The 22,913-nt window shown below is 39.8% G+C and overlaps 1 protein-coding gene across 2 annotated transcripts; it reads right to left on the bottom strand.

Annotated features, from left to right (window-relative positions):
• Positions 1–5,365: 5,365 nt before the first annotated feature.
• Positions 5,366–22,907, bottom strand: ARMT1 (acidic residue methyltransferase 1). 2 transcript variants are annotated; one of them, XM_011988729.1, is made up of 5 exons: positions 22,580–22,907; positions 20,527–20,632; positions 17,264–17,508; positions 11,190–11,355; positions 5,366–7,117 (listed from the first exon to the last, which is right to left on the bottom strand). In XM_011988729.1, exons 1-5 carry the CDS (start codon positions 22,618–22,620, stop codon positions 6,350–6,352), a joined length of 1,326 nt encoding a protein of 441 aa, XP_011844119.1. In that variant the 5' UTR covers positions 22,621–22,907; the 3' UTR covers positions 5,366–6,349. The 2 variants fall into 2 exon arrangements, with proteins under 2 accessions (XP_011844119.1, XP_011844120.1); XM_011988730.1 differs by lacking the exon at positions 20,527–20,632.
• Positions 22,908–22,913: the final 6 nt, after the last annotated feature.

The raw sequence follows: 22,913 nt of genomic DNA, 5'->3' as shown, positions 1-22,913 counted from the left end.
GCAAGCGCACAGTGTTCCTCCCCTCCTCCAGAAGATGCAGCAACAAGGTACCATCTTGGAAGCTGAGACCAGGACCTCACAGTTAACAAACCTGCTGGCAGGTTGATCTTGGACTCCCAGCCCCTAGGACTGTGAGAAATAAATTTCTGTCGTTTTTAAACTACCCAGTCTCAGGTATTTTGTTATAGTGGCACCAATGGACTAAGACAATCAAGAATTAGAAATCAAGTATTTATGAGTCTCAGGCCATTATTTAGTACCAGGATCATGTTGTTATCCAGAAAAGAAAGGAAAGAAAGAAAAGAAAAGAAAGAAAGAAAATCTCCTGGCCGGGCACAGTGGCTCACGCCTGTAATCCCAGCACTTTGGGAGGGCGAGGTGGGTAGACTACCTGAGGTCCTGAGTTTGGGACCAGCCTGACCAACATGGCGAAACCCCGTCTCTACTAAAATACAAAAATTAGCCGAGTATGGTGGCAGGCGCCTGTAATCCCAGCCACTCGGGAGGCTGAGGCAGGAGAATCGCTTGAACCTGGGAGACGGAGTTGCAGTGAGCTGAGATAGTGCCATTGCACTCCAGCCTGGGGGACAAGAGCGAAACTCCATCTCAAAGAAAAAACAAAACAAAACAAAACAAAAACACCTCCTATCCGTCTAACAGGAACTAATTAGTAAATTAAACAAACAAAAACCCCACAAAAAGTAAAATGACAACAACAGTAAAACCAAACAGAAGTTGGAAGTTGGAAAAATACTTAAGAATTTAAAAAAAAAAAAAGGCTGGGTATAGGCTCATGTCTATAATCCCAGCACTTTGGGAGGTTGAGGCAGGGGTCTCGTTTCAGCCCAGTAGTTTGAGACCAACCTGGGCAACATAGTGAGACCTCATCTCTACAAAAAATTTTTAAAATTAGCCAGGTATGGTGGTGTACGCCTGTAGTCTCAATTACTTGGAAGGCTGAGGTAGGAAGATCACCGGAGCCTAGGAGGTGGAAGCTGCTGAGATTGCACCACTGTACTCCAGCCTGGGCGACAGAGCAAGACCCTGTCTCAAAAAAAAAAAAAGTTTTAATGATATGATTCTGCTTTTTTATCTTAGAAATGTAAAAAAAAAAAAGTATGTCTATACATAAAGAACTTAGCAATATATATATCAAATCTTAACGAGGGTATTCGGAGATGGTGTTACTACACTGTTGTTGTTTTACTGAGTTTTTTTTTTTTTTTTCCTCTGCTGTATTCATTTGCTGCAATTTCAAGATGTCACTTAATGCTTAACACGAGTGTCAGACATGGCATGAGCACTTTAGGTAATGACATGAATGCATAGAAGTGTTCGAAGTCTTCTCCACTCCCAATCTAGCAAAAAAAAGGAGGGTAGAAAGAAAAAGAGGAAAAATTTTGTGGCAGATGTTCTGGAATAAGGCTTAGTGGGAGTTTGCGCAGAGAGGGCTGTGTTAGAAAAATGATTGGGAGAGGAAATTTTAATAAGAACTTTGAACTGTGTTTTCAATCCACTCTGGGGTTTTCTTAAAATGCAAATAAAGGTTTAAACTGTGTTGCATTTTGTGGCTGGTGCGTTTTTGTTTTATAGAAACATGACCTTGAGAATTAGCAACTAGGATTTTGGCTTTACAAAAGTTCAAAAACATTACCGCATTTTATCAAACACAAACATTGCCTCAAATTAGTAAGAAAAGTTGGATCATGGCTGGGCATGGTGGCTCACACCTGTAATCCCAGCACTTTGGGAGGCCAAGGTGGGCAGATCACCTGAGATCAGGAGTTCTAGACCAGCCTGGCCAACATGGCAAAACCCTGTCTCTACTAAAAATACAAAAATAAATTAAAAAAAAAAAAATTAGCTGAGCGTGGTGGCGTGAGCCTGTAGTCCCAGCTATTTTGGGAGGCTGAGGCAGGAGGATCACTTGAACCCGGAGGCAGAGGTTATAGTGAGCCAAGATTATGCCACTGCACTCCAGTCTGGGTGACAGAGCAAGACTTCGTCTCAGAAAAAATAAAGAAAAGCTGGATCATGCCAACAAATCTTGTCCACTTGCTGTTAAATAAAAACACCATCCTCTGCATAATTATTTGCCTGCCCTTCATCTACATTTCATCCTAATATACCTACAATGCTGGATCTATGTCTTGATAAAAATGTATTGCATGAAATTTATAAGCTACACTTACTTCATATGTAGGTGTGGTAGCAGTTGAGAAACAATTGAAGCTGCTATTTTGGGAAGCCTGCTCAGCTCTTTAGTGGAAAACCCATTCACACCCCATTGCAGAACCTCAGCTTTCCCACTATGCTCCTCTGCACCCATGCTAAACGTGTGTAGGCCACATTTGCTCAGGTGGAAACAAGCGTGTTGGAAGCACGATGGGGGGAGTGTTGAGGGGAGTTGAGAGAAGGTTGGCAGAGCCCTGTCCATTTGGTTTCTTAGTCCCTCACTTTAGAGACCCTTGAGAGGATTTTAAGCAGCTCCAACACCAATGTTTTGCAATAAAAGTATTTATCCAAATTTAAAATGTTTGTGCTGCAAACTGATACCATCAAGAAAGTGATAAGGCAACACACAGAATTGGAGAAAATATTTATAAGTCATATGTCCAATAAGAGACCTGTATCCAGAATATATATATATGTGTGTGTGTATATATATACACACACACATATATATATATATTTTTTTTTTGAGACGGAGTCTCGCTCTTGTCGCCCAGGCTGGAGTGCAGTGGCGCGATCTTGGCTCACTGCAGCTTTAGCCTCCCAGGTTCCAGTGATTCTCTTGCCTCAGCCTCCTGAGTAGCTGGGACTATAGGCATGTGCCATCACGCCCAGCTAATTTTTGTATTTTTAGTAGAGATGGGGTTTCGCCATGTTGGCCAGGCTGGTCTTGAACTCCTGACCTCAGGTGATCCACCTGCCTTGGCCTCCCAAAGTGCTGGGATTACAGGCGTGAGCCACTGTGCCCAGCCCAGAATATATTTTTTAAATCTTATAACTCAATAAGAATATATTTAAATGGGCAAAGGAATTGAAGACATCTTCCGAAGGAAGATACACAAATGGCCAATAAGCACATGAAAATATGCTCAACATTATTCATTCGGGAAATGCCATTCAAAAGCATGACATTCCCACTTTGCATCCAAAAGTTCAGCTATAATAAAAAACATGGATACTATTAACAACAGGCCAGGCACAGTGGTTCACTCCTGTAATCCCAGCACTTTGGAATACCAAGGCCGGTGCATCACTTGAGGTCAAGAGTTCAAGACCAGGCTGGCCAACATGGTGAAACCCATCTCTATTAAAAATACAAAAAATGAGCCAGGTGTGGTGGCCCATGCTTGTAGTCCCAGCTACTGTGGAGGCTGAGGTGGGAGAATCGCTTAAATTGGGAGGTAGAAGTTGCAGTGAGCAAACATGCCACTGCACTCCAGCTCCAGCCTGGGTGACAGAGCAAGACTCTGTCTCAAAAAAAAAGTAACAAGTGCTGACAAAGATGTGAAGTTGGAGCCCTCGTGCATTGTTGGAAGGAATGTGAAATGGTGCAAACACTTCGGGGAAAGTTGACAGACACTCAAAACATTACACAGTTAACATATGACCGAACACTTTCACCCCTACGTATATACCCAAAAGAAGTGAAAACATACACAAGTCTTGTACATGAATGTTCATAGTGTTATTCATAATAGTCAGAAAGTGGAAACCACCCAAATGCCCATCACCTGACAAATGAATAAAACGTGGTATGTCCATACAATGGAATAGTATTTGGGCCGGGCGCAGTGGCTCACAACTGTCATCCCAGCACTTTGGGAGGCCAAGACGGCCGGATTGCTTGAATCCAGGAGTTGGAGACCAGGCTGGGCAACATGGCAAAACCCCATCTCTTAAAAAAAAAAAAGTATTCAGCCATCAAAAAAGATGAAGTACTTGTAAGTCCTAATTAGAGAAGAGTTGGGACTGACTGACACATAAAACTGATGAACCTTCAAAATAAGCTAGTCACAAAAGACCACCTATTTTGATTCTATTTATATGTAATGTCCAGAACATTTAAATTCATATAGACAGAAAGATTCGTGGTTGCCAAGTGCTAAGGATGGGGGAATGGGGAATGACTATTAACGGGTACTAGTTTGTCATAGTGGTGACAAAAACAACCCTGTGAATATACTAAAATACTGTACCCTTTAAATGGATGAATTGTATTTACATTTCAATAAAGCTGTTTTAAAAAATCAACTGGACCGGGTGTGGTGGCTCACACCCGTAATCCCAGCACTTTGGGAGGCCGAGGCGGGCAGATCACGAGGTCAAGAGATTGAGACCATCCTGGCTAACATGGTGAAACCCTATCTCTACTGAAAATACAAAAATTAGGGCGTGGTGGAGGCTGAGGCAGGAGAGAAACTGGGAGGTGGAGATTGCAGTGAGCTGAGATCACACCACTGCACTCCAGCCTGGCGACAGAGCGAGACTCCGTCTCAAAAAAAAGTAAAAATAAAAAAATAAAATAAACTGGTGAGGCTGGGCACAGTGGCCTTGCCTATGATCCCAGCACTGTGGGAGGCTGAAACCAATAGTTTGAGACTAGCTCTGGGCAACATAGTGAGACCTCACCACTACAAAACAAAAAAAAAATTAGCTGGACATGGTGGCACACACCCATATTTCCAGCTACTGAAGAGGCTGAGGTGAAAGGATCGCCGATGTCCGGGAGGTCAAAACTGCAATGAGCTGTGATCATGCCACTGCACTCCAGCCTGGGAAACAGGGCGAGACCCTGTCTTAAAAACAAAACAACACTAAACTAACATTAAAAGTTAAAAATCAACTGGTGAAAACATAGGTAAGCCCTTCCTCCTGCTAAGCATTAAAAAAAAATTCTATCTTGACCTGACCCTCTTCCTCAGTGCCACCTTTCTTGCACTAGTTTGCTTCCTTGCTCTTTTTCATGGGGAAGGGGGGTGTTGAACTACTTCCAGTGCTGGAGCTCACATGGTGGCTATGAAGTCAACCTAAATATACAACTGTGTTCTAAATTACGTCAAATGCCTACAAACAATTCTAATACGGAAGCATTTTACAAACTTACTCTTTAAAACAGGCACACGTGTGGATAAAGAAACACAGTAGATTCAAAATGTACAGTTTTCTATAAACATTTTGCAAAAATCTTTTTTAATACTTAGCTAGAGCATAGACTAATAACCTTTTATAAATGATATTTAATAACTGCTTTTGGCAACATCTATAATACATATTACGAGTTTCTTTTTATATAAATCTCATTTTTAATCTTCCTTTCTTGACTTTTCCCCGCTGGAAAATAAAACCAATGAGATTTTCAGTACAACTCATTTTATTATTTTAGTGCAACAAAACATTTCCAGATTTATTTCCAATTTCAGTTTCAAAACAAACTGACCTGAAATTTTTAGTATTTAGTATCTGTGACAATGACCAATAAAATGTGTAAGAATATAAAAAATAAATTCATTCATTGTTGGTAGTACTCCAAATTCAATGCGTAAGAATCTTTTCTATCTAAAGCATTTTCCTAAAACTGCAAACTAAAAATCTGTTTATTTAAAACACTTATGTGGTAAAATAATCTCATTTGATTATGGATATCATAAATAGAATATAAAAGATACCACATTTCTTAAAATACCATTTATTTCACTGTGTTCAATTCTGGGTTTCCTAACATCCATTCTACAGGTCAATCAAAATACAAAGGTGTGCAAATGAAACAAGCTATTGAAATGAAATAAAATTCAAGGAGAATAAAAGAATTAAATTATGAGGTAACTTTTATGTGAGGAAACATCACAGTTGTAAGGAATGCCTCTTTACAGAGAGTCATTAAGATGTGCATTTTCACAGAGCTATTATTTCATGAGCCCAAAATCAAGCAAAATAAAATTCCATGCTTCCTGGAATATTAAATACCATGCAGTGTACTATTTAAGAAAAGAATAGGGTTAACTAAAAGCAGAACTTGCTTATTTTTTGCTTCCTAGCCAATTAAGTTCATTAAAAGCACTTGAAATGATGTATTTAACCTGAAAAAAAGTTGCTAAAATTCCAATATAAATGTTAATTATCTGTAACTTGCTTAACCCATCTATCCCCAAAACAGTGTAGTGGGGCAAAATGTTAAAAAGAAAAATCATCCAGTGTATGTAGATGGGCACGGAGAAGCCAAGCTTCCCAGAGCACGTACAGAGCCAGTCGCCAGGCGACTCAATTCACGCGCTCCTTTTCTGGGGATAAAAAGGTGCTTGTCAGATCTTTCTATGCAACTGAGAGCTCCTAAATCAAATCAAAGGGGACCATCATACTGAAATATTCCATACTTTCCACTGGTCCACCAGCAGGGCTCAGAGGCCATGAGCTGTTCCCCTTGCCCAGGCTTCAGACCAACCTGAATTTCAGCTTTTAATGTTCTTATGGTACAGAGGGGTGCGGGATGGAAGCCATTCAGAGCCTGATGAAATGGAACAGAAAACTCCCATTTTCTGTCACCTGTCAACTTCCTGTAATTCAAATCACCCTTGAATAAAATTAAATGTGCCTTCTGTAGTTCAGCATATAAGTCGGGAGCAACCTGAGGCATTGCACAGTACTCATGAGGCAGAGTCCAAAATATATGATCGTGGTAAACCCATTTACCCATTTTAACATACTCTTCCCAGTCAGCCCCACACTTGGACATCCACTTATGATTACCATGTTTTACCTGTTCAATTAACCAATTAAAATCATGTATAGTAGTATCAGAAACAAACCATGGAATTGTTTTTCCATAAAAATGAACCTCAGTAGCCAGTTCAGAGGACAACAAGAAGTTGGCTAATATTAAATCTGTAACAAGCTCAAACCCAGAATTATCGAGAACAATATACACTCTAGTAACAGAAACTTTTTCTCTTGTTTTCTTGCAATTGCTAAGCAATGACCAAAGATGTTCCATATCGTTCAATAAAATGAAAGGTTTTAGGTCTTCCAATGAATTTAGTACATCGGTCTTCTGAGAACTACTTTCTCCACCTGAGAGAGACAGATCACACTTATTTCCCCACAGTGAAATCTGAAAAAGAAAAAGTACAAAATATTCACCCTTCTGCTGAATAGCCAACAAAACTCCATTATGTAGCGGGGTGGGGGAACGTTGCTAAAAAACTAATACATATCTACAAGACTCTTTAAATGCCCATCAAATCCATACTTTCTCTAACAATGCACAAACTTTGTTTCACATGATGCTGTATTAACAAGATAAAACTGAAATTTCTAATTCATCAGTACGTAATGGACTTAAAAAAACTAGTTTCAATTATTTTAGCACTCACATTATTTATTCAGAATAAAAGTTTTTGCAGCTTAACGATATTAGAACACCATCGGTTGCTGTAAAGAGAGGCTCAAAGTTGCCCATATAATGCAGAATCAAGAGAAAAAATAAAAGTTTATTTTTTCCTCCTAGCCCCTGCAGAACTGCCCAGTTTCTTTCACTAACTGGATAACCTTAGGACATGACACCTCTCTGGGATTTGGTTCTCTCATTTGTAAAATTTTAAAAACTGAACAAGGTGATATCTAAAGATGCTACTTTTTAAACAAGGTCATGTTAACTAAAGACCCATTGTAATCAATTATCTTATTCCGCTTTAAATTGAATACTCAATTACGTTTTGTAGAAAACAGTATGTAGGCCTATTTTTTTTTTAAGCCATAAAATTACACGTTTAGGACTTCAGGTTCGACCTGGGTTCAAACTCAGCATCTTCAGTTTATGATCATCGACAAATTAAACTTAAGCTCTCTAAGGCTCAAGTCTTGCAACTGAAAAATGAGATATTACTACTTACCGCACAGAATTATTGTGAGAATTGATATAATGCATGCAAATAATGTACCAAATACCTGGCATATAGAAGTACTCAATAAACACTAGCTAAAACAGACCCTACTCTCACTTGTGATTTCTTTTTTAATAAAGATGGGGTCTCACTATGTTGACCAGGCTAATTTCTATCTCCTGGCCGCAAGCAATCCTCCTGCTGTGGCCTTCCAAAATGCTGATATTATAAGCATGAGCCACCTTGTCAGGCCCTCATTTGTAATTTAAAATAAGGAGAATGCATGTTCCAACCAATAGTTTTTTCTGTTTTTTAAATTTTTTTGTTTTGAGATAAAGTTTTCCTCTTCACCCAAGCTGGAGTGTGGTGGTGCGATCTTGATTCACTGCAACCTCCACCATCCAGGTTCAAGCAGTTCTCATGCCTCAGCCTCCCAAGTAGCTGGGATTACAAGGGTATGCTACCACGCTCAACTAATTTGTATATTTTTAGTAGATAAAGGGTTTCGCCATGTTGAACAGGCTGGTCTCGAACTCCTGACTTCAAGTGATGTGATCGCCTTAGCCTCCCAAAGTACTGGGATTACAGGCGAATAGTATTATTTATTTTTATTTTTATTTATTTTTTGAGACGGAGTCTCACTCTGTCGCCCAGGCTGGAGTGCAGTGGCGTGATCTCAGCTAACTGCAACCACTGCCTCGCGGGTTCAAGCTGTTCTCCTGCCTCGGCCTCCCAAGTAGCTGGGATTACAGGCGCCCACCACTACGCCTGGCTAATTTTTTGTATTTTCAGTAGAGACGGGGTTTTGCCATGTTAGCCAGACTGGTCTCAAACTCCTGGCCTCAGGTGATCTGCCCACCTCGGCCTCCCAAAGTGCTGGGATTACAGGTGTGAGCCACCACGCCCGGCCGAATAGTATTATTTTAAAAAGAGATAAATGAATAAATTTTGTTTAAAAATAAGGCTTAAATAGTAACTAAAGTGTCCAAGGTCACCCTTTTCTCAAGTTTCCTGAAGAAATCCATACAATGGTGTCCACGATGGCCTTCAGCGACTGAGAGCAGGTTCTGTGCTAGCCTCCTGCACTTGCCCTTCACGTCTTCGTCTTCGCCCCAACGACAACGTCTGTCGTTAGTTTGTAACGACATAGTTTTTTGTGCAATGACTTGATTGTCTATATTCCCTCAAGATCACAAGTTTTGACAGGGAGAATCAGCCTGTTTTTGTTTTAGCACTACATGCCCAGCACCTAGAATGGCATTTGCCATAGTAGCCCCAGAAATGTGCGTGTGGACAGTGGGAGAGTGCTACGACTCTTGAAAGCGATCAACAGTCTCTGCAAACTAGAATGTTTTCAAGCTTCCCTTGAGAGGTTAACCTGTTGCTCACTGTGGCCACCAAGTGGAGGCAACTCTGGCCCCCTTCACTTGGGAGCACAGTGACAGTGTGAAGAAGTTGTTAGCCAAATCAGATGACAGAAAACAGATGCATGCTCATTCTTCTTCACAGTTTATTATACTTATGAGACAAAGAACACATTCAAAGAAGATGATTCCCTAAAAGAATGGGCTAGCTAGGAGTCAAGAACTAGCATGCCAGTTTTTGTTTTTGTTTTTGTTTTAATTCCAAGGCTAAGCATAAGGCAGAGTTGAAAGGAAAAAACAAAAAACAAGGTTTATTAGTTAACAATGTCCTGGGCCAGGCAAGGTGGCTCACGCCTATAATCCCAGCACTTTGGGAGGCCAAGGCGGGTGGATCACCTCAGGTCAGGAGTTCAAGACCAGCCTGGCCAACATGGCCAAACCCCATTTCTACTAAAAATACAAAAATTAGCCAGGTGGGGTGGCATTCCCAGCTACTCAGGAGGCTGAGGCAGGAGAATTGCTTGACCCCAGGAGATGGAGGTTGCAGTCAGCTAAGATCGCGCCACTGCACTCCAACCTGGGCGACAGAGCGAGACTCTAGTCTCAAAAACAAAACAAAACAAAACAATATCCTGACAATTTTTGTTTTGAACTCAAAATATGCCTTTATTTGTGACTTTGCTTGCCCTTGAAGTCTCACCAGGGCTTTGTTGCCACCTATAATCTGTCAGCAATTCCTGCAGCTTCTATGTTCAAAGAACATCGAGGCTCTGGTGATGTCACTACCTCTTATGCTATCAACTTGGCCCCAACCTCCCTCCCCAAGTTATTTTCAGACCAGCTCTCCCCATTTCCACCTTCGCCCCTCGCAGTCTATTCTCAGAAGCATTCCTTGAAATAGTTAAATAGCATTACCACTCTGCTCTCAGAGGGTTTTCTCTGATGGCTTGTTTTACTTTTAGTAAAAATTTATGTAATACAAGCCATTCTGTGTCCCTTCCACCCCCCTACCTCTCAGCAACTACAGGGTTTCCTTGCAATTTTTCTCACCTCTCCATGTACTCCCCACACATGCACCTGACTTACTCCTTCCCTGCCTTCAGGTCTGTAGCCTCAGCCTCCATGGACCCTTCCCTGGCAGCCCTGATCCCATCCCCAACATCCCCAACACCCTTTTCCTGCTTTATTTCTCTTCAGGGCACTTTCTAACATTTCTTTTTGAAAGTCTTCCTCACTTTTTCTGGAAAATGTGAGGGCTGGGGATACTGCTACGTACCACATGTTTCCTAATAGTTCTGATTCTAAAAATGTGTTGTAAATTTCAGGATGTTTGCATGAATTAAAAACTAAACTGAATACAAGATAAACAAAGAAATGTAATTAAAGTGTATTAATGGGCCAACTGACTACCCAAATATTATCACCCACTGATGCTAACAGCAGGCTGTATCCCAGGCTCTGCGCTCAGCACTTCACATGCAAGAATCTAGTTGAATTCTCACATCAAATTACAAAGTATACATTATCTTCATTTAACAGAGGAGGAAACTGAGGCCCAGATAAATTAAGCGACAGGCCTCAGGTCCAAACACAAATGAGCCACAGAGCCAACACACACCCAAGTCAGCTGGGAGACCAAATTACTATTGTTCTTTCAAGCACGACAAAAGCTAAGCAAATTACTATGAAGTATTCTCTCAAGTATGACAGAAGCTAGAAAGTCAGATAACTTCTTTGCCACTAAAATCATAGCCAGTCAGAGCAGAAAAGATTTCAAACCCATTTCAAGAAATTAATGGATTTTCATCTCTTAACACCATTAGATAAAAAATGATCAATTATAGCAAAGAAAAATATTTACATGTTTTGTTAACTGTACAACAGTTTATTTTCTGTTTAAATAAAACACACTCAGAAGATTAATGATCACATTTACCTGCAGAAGTTTAAAAAACTCATCTTTCAGCTGATTTTCATCTAGGTCTTCAATAGTTTTTATCAATTGTTGCAGATGAGTACATAAAGCAATGACAGATTCCTGTGACTCATAGAAATTTTGCTCTTTTGATTCTTTAAATACATCAAAGTAATCGATTGGCGGACTAAAGGAGGAGAAAAACATAAGTGAAACATTTTAGTCTGTACATTAGGATAACTGCAGTTCTTAAAAGAAAATAGCACCACACAGTCTCAATAATTAGTGCTAACAGAAACTAGATATAACATTTATCTAATTGACTAACTAGAAAAACTTAACACTAAATAATCAAATTACACAAAAATCTCTCAAACTCATTTTCATTGTCAAAAGTTCCCAAATCAAGTATTTTTCTGGAAATATTAAATAGTGATAATGACTATGTTCGTAATTATTTACCCAGCAGGGATTCCAGGGCAAAAGAAGGAGAAAGATAAATTTCAAGACAACTGTTTTAGTTCAACAAACATTTTTTAAGCACCCGATGTGGCAGAGTTCTAGTAACAAATGTATAGAATATAAACAGAATATTTGAATACAATGCAGCAATCATCAACAGAATGAAACACAGAGTATGATGGAAATACAATGAGTACTTAAGATAAATTAGACTTAATACTATTGTACGTTTTAGAAGAATGATAATTTTTCATCAGTAATATTTAGGTATTTTTGGGCAACTTTAACCAAAGGTGACGTATGTGACACGACTACACCTTCATGTTTTCCAGCGAGAGATTAAATCATATTATATTGGCCTAAGAAAATCATAACAAAGAAGATATAAATACTAATTTAATAAACTTTACTGAATTGAATATAAAAGACATTCAGATTATTGGGTCTTCCAAATTAGCTACTTTTTCCATGGGCCATTCATGTTAGGGTAAAAACAATCTAAGACCGATGTAATGGGATTGATTTGTTTTGTTTTGTTTTAAATAACATACCAGTATTTAAACATCCGAATGATGGCTGCCTCCTTCCGGCCAGTTAGTCACCTCGGGAAGCTACACCCTTATTCCAAGGGCACTGCCATTGCTCAGGGCACTTTTGGAATTCCTCTTTTGGAATTTTCTTCAGAACTTGCTTGTGGCACATCATTAAACCTCCTGTCAGTGATCACATATCTTCATCCTTTGGAGTCAATTTATTTTTGGAAACAGTCAAAAGTCACTCGGAGTGACTTCAGTAGAATGAGGTGTGTGATCAAATTGGATAAAAACCTTTTTTTTTTAATCAAAAATGAGTTACTAAAAAAACAGAAGACTAAATTTTCTTTTTGAGGCATGTAAACTGGCTCTGAAAGAAGTTCCAAATAATTCAAAGATGGTTTTAGCAATGGCAGCACTGCTGAAATCCATCAGTCTCTCAAGGTGACTTAAAAGGATAAATATCATTCGGATGCACAGACCCAATCCGGTCCACCACCTGTTTTGTCTGACTCACATGCTAAGAGTGGTTTTTATATTTTTGAATGGCTGAAAACAAAGTGAAAGAAAAGTAGTATTTTGTGATACATGAAATTCAAATTTCAGTGTCCATTAAATAAAGTTTCTTTAGAACACAGCCATGCTCATTCTTACATATTATTTAAGGCTGCTTTCACACTACAACGACAGGTTCAGCAGCTGCAACAGAGACCACATGGCCCCTATGCCCAAAAGATTTACTCCAAAAAAAAAAAAGATTTACTGGCCCTCTACGAAAGGTTCTAATAAAAAATGTTCTAATGTTTTATTAACAAACCATTCATTAAAGTCACACCTCATATTAAGAATGAGCTTTATTTCTTGTATTTAAGAGAGTAAACTCACATAACTATATATAAATCCTCATTTTAGAATGTTTGCTATTTTAGAATCTACTAAAGCTGTGTATGTACACACACTATGACCCAGTGATTCACTTCTAGGGATATACCCAACAGATGTATTCATCCATATGTTCAGCAAAGAAGTGTTAGAATGTTTATAGCAGCATTCTTCCTAACAACTCCAAACTGAAAAGTACTCAAACATCCATCACAATGGAGTAAACAGATTGTAATACGTTCATATAACGCAATATTATAAAGCAATAAGAATGATCTACAATTATACTGTAACATATGGATGAGTCTCACAAACATAAAAATGAGTGAAAGAAGCCAGACACAAAACTATATACTGTATCATTTCATTTCAGTAAAGTTAAAAAACAGGCAAAACTAACACAGGTCAGGACAACGGTTATCCTTGAGGGGTAATGATGGTGGTGACTGGAAGGGGACTCAAGGTGGACTTCTGGGGTCTGTAAGGTTCTGCCTCTTGATCTGGGAACTGGGTACACAAGTATGTTCTTGAACATATAAGGCATGCGCATTTTTCTATATGTATATTACACTTTATTAAAGTTTTTTTAAAAATTTAATATTTTCTCTGTATTTTCACCTTTCAATATCTGAAGTGTATGTACTTAATATGTTTAAATTTCACATATGGCCAAAACTTTGAATCTTAATTTAGACTGGCAGACTATCAAAGCACGTTTCAGCATAAAATAGTAAATTAATGTAAATATGTCTGCTATAAAAGCTGGTCAGTTTAGAGTTGCCGTTGACCTAGGATAGTGATCCCCCATACAAGAACCTAAAAATTAGACATTTCAGAACGACTTCAGTGCTAGCTCCATTGTAAGATGGTTCTTTATCTGCCACAGAAATCACTTTGGGAAGAGTTCTACATCCGTGACTGTGCAACATTCTAGTTTCTTGAACTTAAAGCTGCATGTTCCCTCTATTCCATTTAACAATCTGTTCGCTGAACCAGTGGCTATCATCACTCTCTGAGCTTCCGAAAGAAAAACTGACACCCAGGCCCCACCCCAGATCAATTAAGCAATCTGTATTTATTCCAACGTAATAATCTAAAACTATGTGGGGTTTTTTTGAGACGGAGTTTCGCTCTTGTCGCCCAGGCTGGAGTACAACAGCATGATCTTGGCTCACTGCAACCTCCAACTCCTGGGTTCAAGTGATTCTCCTGCCTCAGCCTCCTGAGTAGCTGGGATTACAGGTGCCCATCACCATGCCTGACTAATTTTTGTATTTTTAGTAGAGACGGGGTTTCACCATGTTGGCCAGGCTGGTCTCAAACTCCTGACCTCAGGTGATCCACCCGCCTCGGCCTCCCAAATGCTGAGATCACAGGCGTGAGCCACTGTGCCTGGCCTAAAAACATGCATTTTTGAAGCCGCCTTCCTTTTCCCCCACTGGGTCATAAATGTGCAGCCAGGTTTGTGAAAATCTGCTCTAGGTACTTTTAGTCTCTGAACCTGATCAATCTCTAAAAGCAAATTCAGAAACAGCATTGCTCTTGCCTTAAAAACCCAAACTCCACTAACCCTGCTCAAGGTGCCACCCAGTCTTTCAACACTTTGGCAGCTTTGGCTCATACCACAGATATTTTCCAAAATTATGAAACCATCACCCCGAACTTCAGACTACTCTCAGTCCTTGACAGGCATCTAAATCTACTATTTGGGAAGAATGGTTAAATAAGGACTCTAATCTGATTCACACAGTTCAGGCTCAAATCCTGGTTCCACCATCTACTAGCCATGTCACCTTGGGCATGTTAGGAATCTGTCTGAGCCTCAGTCACCTCAACTGTAAAATGGACCATAACAACGCCTACATTTCACTAGGTTGCGCAGTCACTAGAACATTGCTAGTTACTGACAGCTCCTTACATCTACTGGGGTGCCTTCTCCGTGCCAAGCAGTGCACTGGAGGTTTTTTTTTTTTTTTTGAGACAGAGTCTTGCCCTTTCACCTAGGCTGGAGTGCAGTGGTGCGATCTCGGCTCACTGTAACCTTTGCCTCCTGGGTTCAAGTGATTCTCCTGCCTCAGCCTCCCGAGTAGCTGGGACTACAGGCGCGCACCACCACGCCCAGTTAATTTTTGTATTTTTAGTAGAGACGGGGTTTCAGCATGTTGGCCAGGATGGTCTTGATCTCTTGACCTTGTGATCCGCCTACCTCGGCCTCCCAAAGTGCTGGGATTACAGGTGTTAGCCACCATACCCGGCATGCACTAGAGTTTTAATAGTGTATTTTGCTTTTAGATCAGAAGTTCTAAAACCTACCTATCAGAAAAAACAACAAATTGTGATATGAAAAAATATATACAGGCTGGGCGTGGTGGTTCATGCCTGTAATCCCAGCACTTTGGGAGGATGAGGTGGGAGGATCACCTGCGGTCAGGAGTTCAAGACCAGCCTGGCCAACATAACGAAACCCCTCTCTTACTAAAAATACCAAAAAAAAAAAAAAAAAATTAGCCAGGCAAGGTGGCAGGCGCCTGTAATCCCAGCTACTGAGGAGGCTGAGGCAGGAGAACTGCTTGAACCCGAAGGCAGAGGTTGTAGCAAGCCAAGATTGCGCCACTGTACTCCAGTCTGGGCGACAGAGCGAGACTCCGTCTCAAACAACATAAAAAAAACTTAAAAAAATATATATATATATATGTGTGTGTGTGTATGTGTGTGTAAGATTAAGACAAAAAAGCTGTTCATTAGCTTTTTTGTTTCCCAAAATATGTTTCCCAAAATAATGGAACTGTTTTCTCAAAATAATTTTTACATATGTTTTATTTTACATATGTTTCCCAAAATAATTTTATTTTATAATTAGTGCTGACTTGATGACTTTAAATTATCCTATGCTATGTTTACGAATAGATACCAAAGGATTCCTCTTAGTCAACAAACTTGAATTTTTGGAACCTGTGATCATTAAGGATAATCCAATAATCCCCATTAACTTTTCTTTGGCACTATAAATAATAGTTTTTTGTTTTTTTTAAACAGTCTTGCTCTGTCACCCAGCATGGAGTGCGGTGGTGTAATCTCGGCTACTGTAACCTCTGCCTCCCAGGTTCAAGTGATTCTCCTGCCTCAGCCTCCTGGGTAGCTGGGAATACAGGAATGTGCCACCACACCTGGGTAATTACGTATCTTCTGTAGAGACGGGGTTTTGCCACGTTCACCAGGCTAGTCTCAAATTCCTGACCTCGAGTGATCCACCTGCCTTAGCCTCCCAAAGTGTTGGGATTCCAGGCGTGAGCCACCACGCCTGGCCTAAAAACTAGTTCTCTATCAGATGTTTTCCTAGGAAAAATTTAATAATACAAACAAGCCTATAAAAAGTTACTTTGAAACACGTGTACTTTAAAAATCTTTTTCTAAACTAACGTTTTTAAAAAAATGATGAAAGATTAAGACTGTAATACAAATAGCATGATTCACTGTTCTCATGACTCCTTAAACCAAATAAGTTGTAACATGTTTATTATCTATTTTAATAAACAAAACATATGCTTACTTTGTCCCATCCTGATTTATATATATGCAACTATTTCAAATTAACATTTTTTACTCAATAAGCAAAACTTTTTTTATTCTATGTCTTTATTAGAATCTTCAATTAATTCATGCTTTATTTATCTATTTTATTGAGGCAGAGTTTCACCCTGTTGCTCAGGCTGGAGTACAGTGGCACGATTTTGGCACACTGCACCCTCTGCCTCCCAGGTTCAAGCAATTCCCATTCCTCAGCCTCCCGGGTAGCTGGGATTACAGGCCCGTGCCACCATGCCTCGCTAATTTTTTTATTTTTACTAGAGACAGGTTTCGTTATGCTGGCCAGGCTGGTCTCGAACTCCTAACCTCAAGCGATCTGACCATCTCAGCCTCCCAAAGTGCTGGGATTACAAGTGTGAACCTCAGGGCCTGGGCAATTCGTACTTTATATATTTACTCTTATGTCTATTCTAGACAAGTGGATTATAATTGCCAAGAATCTGTTAAATCGGTAACAGCTGTAGAAATGTCCATCAGCAACATTTGTAGAAATGTCCAACAATGCTATTAAGATTTGCTAAACTCAACCAAATTCAAGCTTCCACTGGTGTTTATTTTTAAACTTATCCTTTTACAATTTCAGAAAAAGTAAATTTCTAAACATTTGCTAGTTGATGATTACACACATACCTCTGGATAATTGCTTCATGAATTCTACGATACATGTAACATTCTACGAACAACCATGGTGAGTAGAACCATCTTGATTTTCCATCACTTTCATTTAAAAGACTCTGTTGATATTCTAGGTACTGATTCCATATATCAGTATCAACAAATTTCTCAACCAAGGGGATAATTGGTTTATCTGTTTGCAATTCATTCCGTAATTTAGAAAGGAGAGAAATAGCTTTCTTTTCAGCTTCCACGCCTTCCTGCAAAAATACAAGAAAAATCAATTATGTGTGTGTCTGTGTCTGTGTGTGTGTGTCTGTGCAATTCCTCTAGGGTAACATATTTTTACAGACTTAAGAAGAAAAGAAAAATGTTCAAAACTACATTATACTTCTTTAAACATTACATTTAGAACTCTTAAACTGAAAATCAAAAACACACACAGATCTCATATGAACATAATCGTGCCTTATCTATCTAAGTTCTGGCCTTTCTGTTATCTTCTGTGACCATTACTACAGACGGAAAGGAACCCCTGCCAGACTTTCCATGTCTTTCATGCTTCCATACACATTCTTCTTTCACCATTGACACCACTAGAAAAGAAACTGTGGCCTTTCTGAGGTTTCTTTTGGTAGCTCAATTTTTTTTTAACTTGTTTTCCACCGAGTTCTAGCTAGGTGAGAGATGAGATATGCTGACATACAAGGCGCTACAATATTATCCTACATGACAGGCCAATTGGAGTGGGGACAAATGTAATGGGATCAGAATGAAGTGAAAATGACTTGGCACCTCTGGTTTTACATCAGCAAGATTCCTGCCCCATTAAAAAAAAGAAAACGTAAGCCTAATAAAAACATGTATATAATAAAATGTAGAGAATAAACATCAAGCCTGAGTATTTTTATAAGATCATTTTTATCATGTTGGTATTTAGTCCCTACTTTCAGATCTGTAATTTTCTCAATATAAACATCTCTTCATTCTTTCTTTTGTTCCAAGTAGAATTTATTTTGCTGCTAGAACAAAAGATTGAAGCTTTAGAGATTCTGCAGGTTCAGAAATAGAAGAAAAGAAGTTGTGGCTGACTGTTTTGAGAGGAACTCCCCCTCCTCCAAATCTCTACCCTAAAGTCTTAAACTTCAACTCTTTAACCATAAATTCCAACAACTGAGGTTTTACAGGGTATCAGGCACCCTTTTACAGAAACATATACCTACAAAGGCTAATGGATTAAGAGTGATGTCACTGCCAGTTTGTTCACTTACTTGAATTGAACTCAAACATTTACTGAACCCTGTATGTGCCTGACACTAACCTCAGGACCAGAGAAAGATGAATAAAGCCTGGCCCTGTCTCCAAGAGACACACACCTGCCAAACCAGGTAGTCTAAGGGGAAGGACGTTTGACCGCTGAGGTGGGGGAAGACAGAAAACTGTGTGGCATGGCTCCTTTGGAGGTAAGCCTGGCCCTGCTATAGGTGGGGGCTTAGGGAGCTAGGAGAACACAGGAGGCCCAAAGAGAGTGGTCGTAGGTATAATAGAGGCATGAAAAAAGGACAGAAAGGCTACCAAAAGCAGACTTTATCTGTGTCAACATTTTATTTACATCCTGTTCTGTGTCCAGTAGAGTGTGAAATGCGATAGGGCTGGAGAGACAAGAAACTCTGCCTTCAGTCACCTGATGATTACGGGCATACAGGCCAAGTAGCAATATACTAAGACTTCATTAATTACTACATTTTAGATCACTGTGGTCGAAAATGAAATTACAAAAGCACTATGGGGCCAGGCACAGTGGCTCACACCTGTAATACCAGCACTTTAGGATGCTGAGCTGGGAGAATCGCTGGCATCTAGGAGTTTGAGGCTGCAGTGAGCCACGACTGCGCCACTGCACTCTAGCCTAGTAGATAGAACAAGATCCTGTCTCAAAAAACAAAACAGGGCCGGGCGCGGTGGCTCAAGCCTGTAATCCCAGCACTTTGGGAGGCCAAGACGGGCGGATCACGAGGTTAGGAGATCGAAACCATTCTGGCTAACACGGTGAAACCCCGTCTCTACTAAAAAATACAAAAAGTTAGCCAGGCGAGGTGGTGGGCACCTGTAGTCCCAGCTACTCGGGAGGCTGAGGCAGGAGAATGGTGTAAACCCGGGAGGTGGAGCTTGCAGTGAGCTGAGATCCAGCCACTGCACTCCAGCCCAGGCAACAGAGCGAGACTCCGTCTCAAAAAAAAATGAAAAAACAAAACAACAACAAAAACACAAGTACGACGGTAATTTGCTTACGTATATGACCAAACACTAAAGTGAACTATCCAAATTTGGCTAAATTATACTTGTGTGATAAAAGTATGTCAGCTATCAAAATTATGTTTATGTGATAAACATTAAAACCATTCATCAATAGAATTGTCAGTGTCTGAATTAAGCTGGATTTTAGCAATAAGGAACAATAGGTGATCCCTGTGTTATGCCAGGATTAGTTTCAAACAAGTTTCAAGAAATATAAAAGAAGTTGAAAGAAGTAGAACATTACACTCAAACTGTGTATGTATTATCTCACTCCATTTCAACTTGGCCAAGGAGAAAAGATCACCAACCATTTCTCTAAATCTTTGTTTTCAACGCTTAAAAAAAATGTACTGGTGTATGCATGCTCTTTTACAGTCTATTGTGTAATAGAAAGATTACTGAACCTACAAGTTTAAAGACCTATATCTAACATAACATAGTTATCTGGATTTCTCCTCATCCATTAACTGAATGGACAAAGTGATTTCTAACGTCCTATTCTGCACTGAATGCTAATGAGTCCCAACTTGAATCAGTACAATGTGTCAATCAATTATAATTCATATCACTGAGCTTTGCATAGCAGTTTGAACTTCCAGGACTCAAGATCTCAAATTAGTAATATAAATATTACAACTCAAATTAAACTTGAAATTTAAAAAGCTCTTCTAAGCAACTCAATCGCTTAGTCACTTGGCTAAGTCAATTGCAAGTCTGTTGCCTACTCACCAATTACAACATTAAATATATTAGAAAATACATTCTGAGGTCTAAATAACTGACAGAAGTAATTGTTGGAATACAATTATTTTCTAAATTAAAGATTGGCTGTTCTATCTCCATTTCAATGTATTACATTAAAACCAAATAAATACTTGCCCCATCTATTGATTTTTACATTTAAAGGATAATTGATGCCTTCAATAACTATTTATTATGTTTCTGTTGAGAAATTAACAAAAAATTAAAACAATTCTTACCTCTCCATGTTTCTCAAAAAATTCACTTTTATGTCGATGCAATGTATCAATAACCTTAGTTAAGATCTGTGGTATTCTGTCTTTAATTGTAAGATATGCAAATGATCTAGAAAAAAGAGTCACATGCATTATATTACTTAGTAGCATCTACACTAGAAGATTGGCTTTTAGTTTCTGGGACATTTCATGTATATTAAACTCTTCATACAACTATTAAAAGGGAGACAAGTATTCTGTGATTACTATATTAAGACATAAGAAAACCTGAAAACTTCTCTGGTATGTCCTGGAAGCCAAATTGTCTCGGGGCCTCTAATCCCAGATTCTCCCATGGAGTCTGTTGAATCATTCTTATCTTTCCTATTCTATTGCTTTTATTTTCCTAAATCAGAAACTCGCTTAGCAATGTGACAGGATAGGGAATGGATTAGCTTAGAAATCAAACAGGCTCTTGTCCCAGGTCTACTACTATCTGCTAAGTCACCTGCTAAGAAAGGTGAAAGAAGCAGTGCATGTGAAACCACTTTAAAGTGTCTAATGTGTTTGAACAACATGAATAATTAAAGGTACTTGTAAGCCTGTGTCTCTCGATTCTGTCTGTATTCTGAGTCAATTTTAATTCTTTTCAAAGGTTTTCCCCTTCTCTGCCTTCTCTATCTGCACAATAGACTCCTTCCATCCTATTCTGCCCCTAAGCAAATGAAGGCATGCTACTGTCTTTCTCCCAGTCAAAAAATTAGAGATTTTATAGAAGTGTCCAAAAATGAAGCAAGCTGGAGATGAAGAAAGCTTATACCCGCATTAAAAAATTAAAGATATTCTTGATTTTATTCATACAAAAAAACCAAGATTTACAGATTATCATTTTATATCATTTTAAGGAAATACATGATTCAGGTAGAAACAAAGCTTTATTTGGTGGTGAAACTCCGTGCAGTTTTAAACATAGAGCACAGAGCTTAGCTGACCAGTGTTTTTATCTTCAGATCACAAGAGACAATCGTTAAATTATTAGGTTGTAACTCGGGTATTTCTTCAAAAGGTTTCCTCAGATGATAGCTAAGAAAAAAACTGCAAACACTTTCTTACTCTGCGGTGCCTCCAGTACCACCCAAAACAGTGATTAGGTTTTAATGTGTATAGTAACTACGTTGACCAGAATTTAATTTTTAAAAATCATTAATGAAAGAACACTAAAACCTCAGAGGGTAAGCAGGAATATTAAATCAACTGCCACTTGAATTTTCGCAGGCAGTAGGTACAGTAAGTCCTTTTTTGAGATTTTACTTTAATTGGAAAGTATTACTGTTTTCCTAACTACTACACTTCCCGCACCTCTGGAGCAAAGTCTCTGGCCAGGAATCGAGTGAGGCCAGAAGCCCTAGGGCGCAAAATTGAAGGAGACACTCTCTATACTTGCAGGACCTGAAACAGTGCCTGCTTCAATTTTGGGCCATTGGCGCCACTTTCTTGGCCTCAACCTACTTTCTGCGGTTTATTTTCCTCAAAGTGTTCTCGTCTTTTGCAATATTTTGAAGTAGGACCAATTTCAAATATAAATTTGGCCAATTTATGCAAATGGATGTTCTTATTTGCACGGTCACCCACAACTTTACCCAAGAATCTGTAGCGTGATGACTATAAAGCAAAAAACTACAGACAGTTCTTACTGTGAGATTACGATTTGATCAACAGGAAGAAACCCGTTTCTTAATAGCTCTGAGATCCCCAACTCTTACGGAGAATTTTAACGCCCCCAAAGCGAGTTCATTAAAGTGAATGAATGAAAAGTGACCGCCAGGAACAGACCGCGAAGCTGAGCCCTGTCCTGATCCTTACGAGCAGCCACCGCGGGCGGGCTCCCTCCCCGGGGCCGCCTCCCCTCGCCTCCGAGCCAGTCCGCGAAACCCGCAAAGGCGTCCTGGGAAGCCGCGCCCGGCGGCGGGACTCGAACGCAGCCCACCGGGGAGCGAGCGCCCTCCGCTTAGTCCCCACAGGCTCCTGATGAGGCCCAGCTTTCCGCAAAAGTGGGGAAGAGAAAAGTAAGACGAACCCCACGTCCTGTCCTGAGAGAGACGCCGGGACGACAGCCATTACGTTCCGCGATCCCGGCCGCAAAGATCGGCGCTCAACCGCCGCAGAAACAGAGTCGTTACTGCCGCGAAGGAGGAGCTGAGAATGAGGGTAGTGTGGCTTTTAAAAAAAAAAGTGCTTTTGAATAAAGAAACTTTATTTGGTGCCCGTACAAACGGCAAACGGTGGCTGGCCAGAGGACCCAATCTTCCGGGGACGAAGGCGGGGACAGCGGAGGGCGACTAGAGGAGCGGATATGGAAGCAGCGAAAGCCGGAAGCAGGTAAGGACCGGGAGGTCCCAGGGCCTAGGGAG

This window comes from Mandrillus leucophaeus, unplaced genomic scaffold, assembly GCF_000951045.1.
Source record: "Mandrillus leucophaeus isolate KB7577 unplaced genomic scaffold, Mleu.le_1.0 Scaffold337, whole genome shotgun sequence".
NCBI lineage: Eukaryota > Metazoa > Chordata > Mammalia > Primates > Cercopithecidae > Mandrillus > Mandrillus leucophaeus.
This window is presented reverse-complemented; position numbering and strand designations above follow the sequence as displayed.

Bases quoted from the DNA above. Each gene is read 5' to 3' on its own strand.
- ARMT1 (XM_011988729.1), bottom strand. From the start codon at position 22,620: ATGGCTGTCGTCCCGGCGTCTCTCTCAGGACAGGACGTGGG. The intron at 20,633-22,579 runs GTTCGTCTTACT...TCTTTTTTCTAG, and splicing joins CTCTCAGGACAGGACGTGGG to ATCATTTGCATATCTTACAA. The intron at 7,118-11,189 runs GTAAATGTGATC...TTTCTTTTTCAG, and splicing joins AGTTTTTTAAACTTCTGCAG to ATTTCACTGTGGGGAAATAA.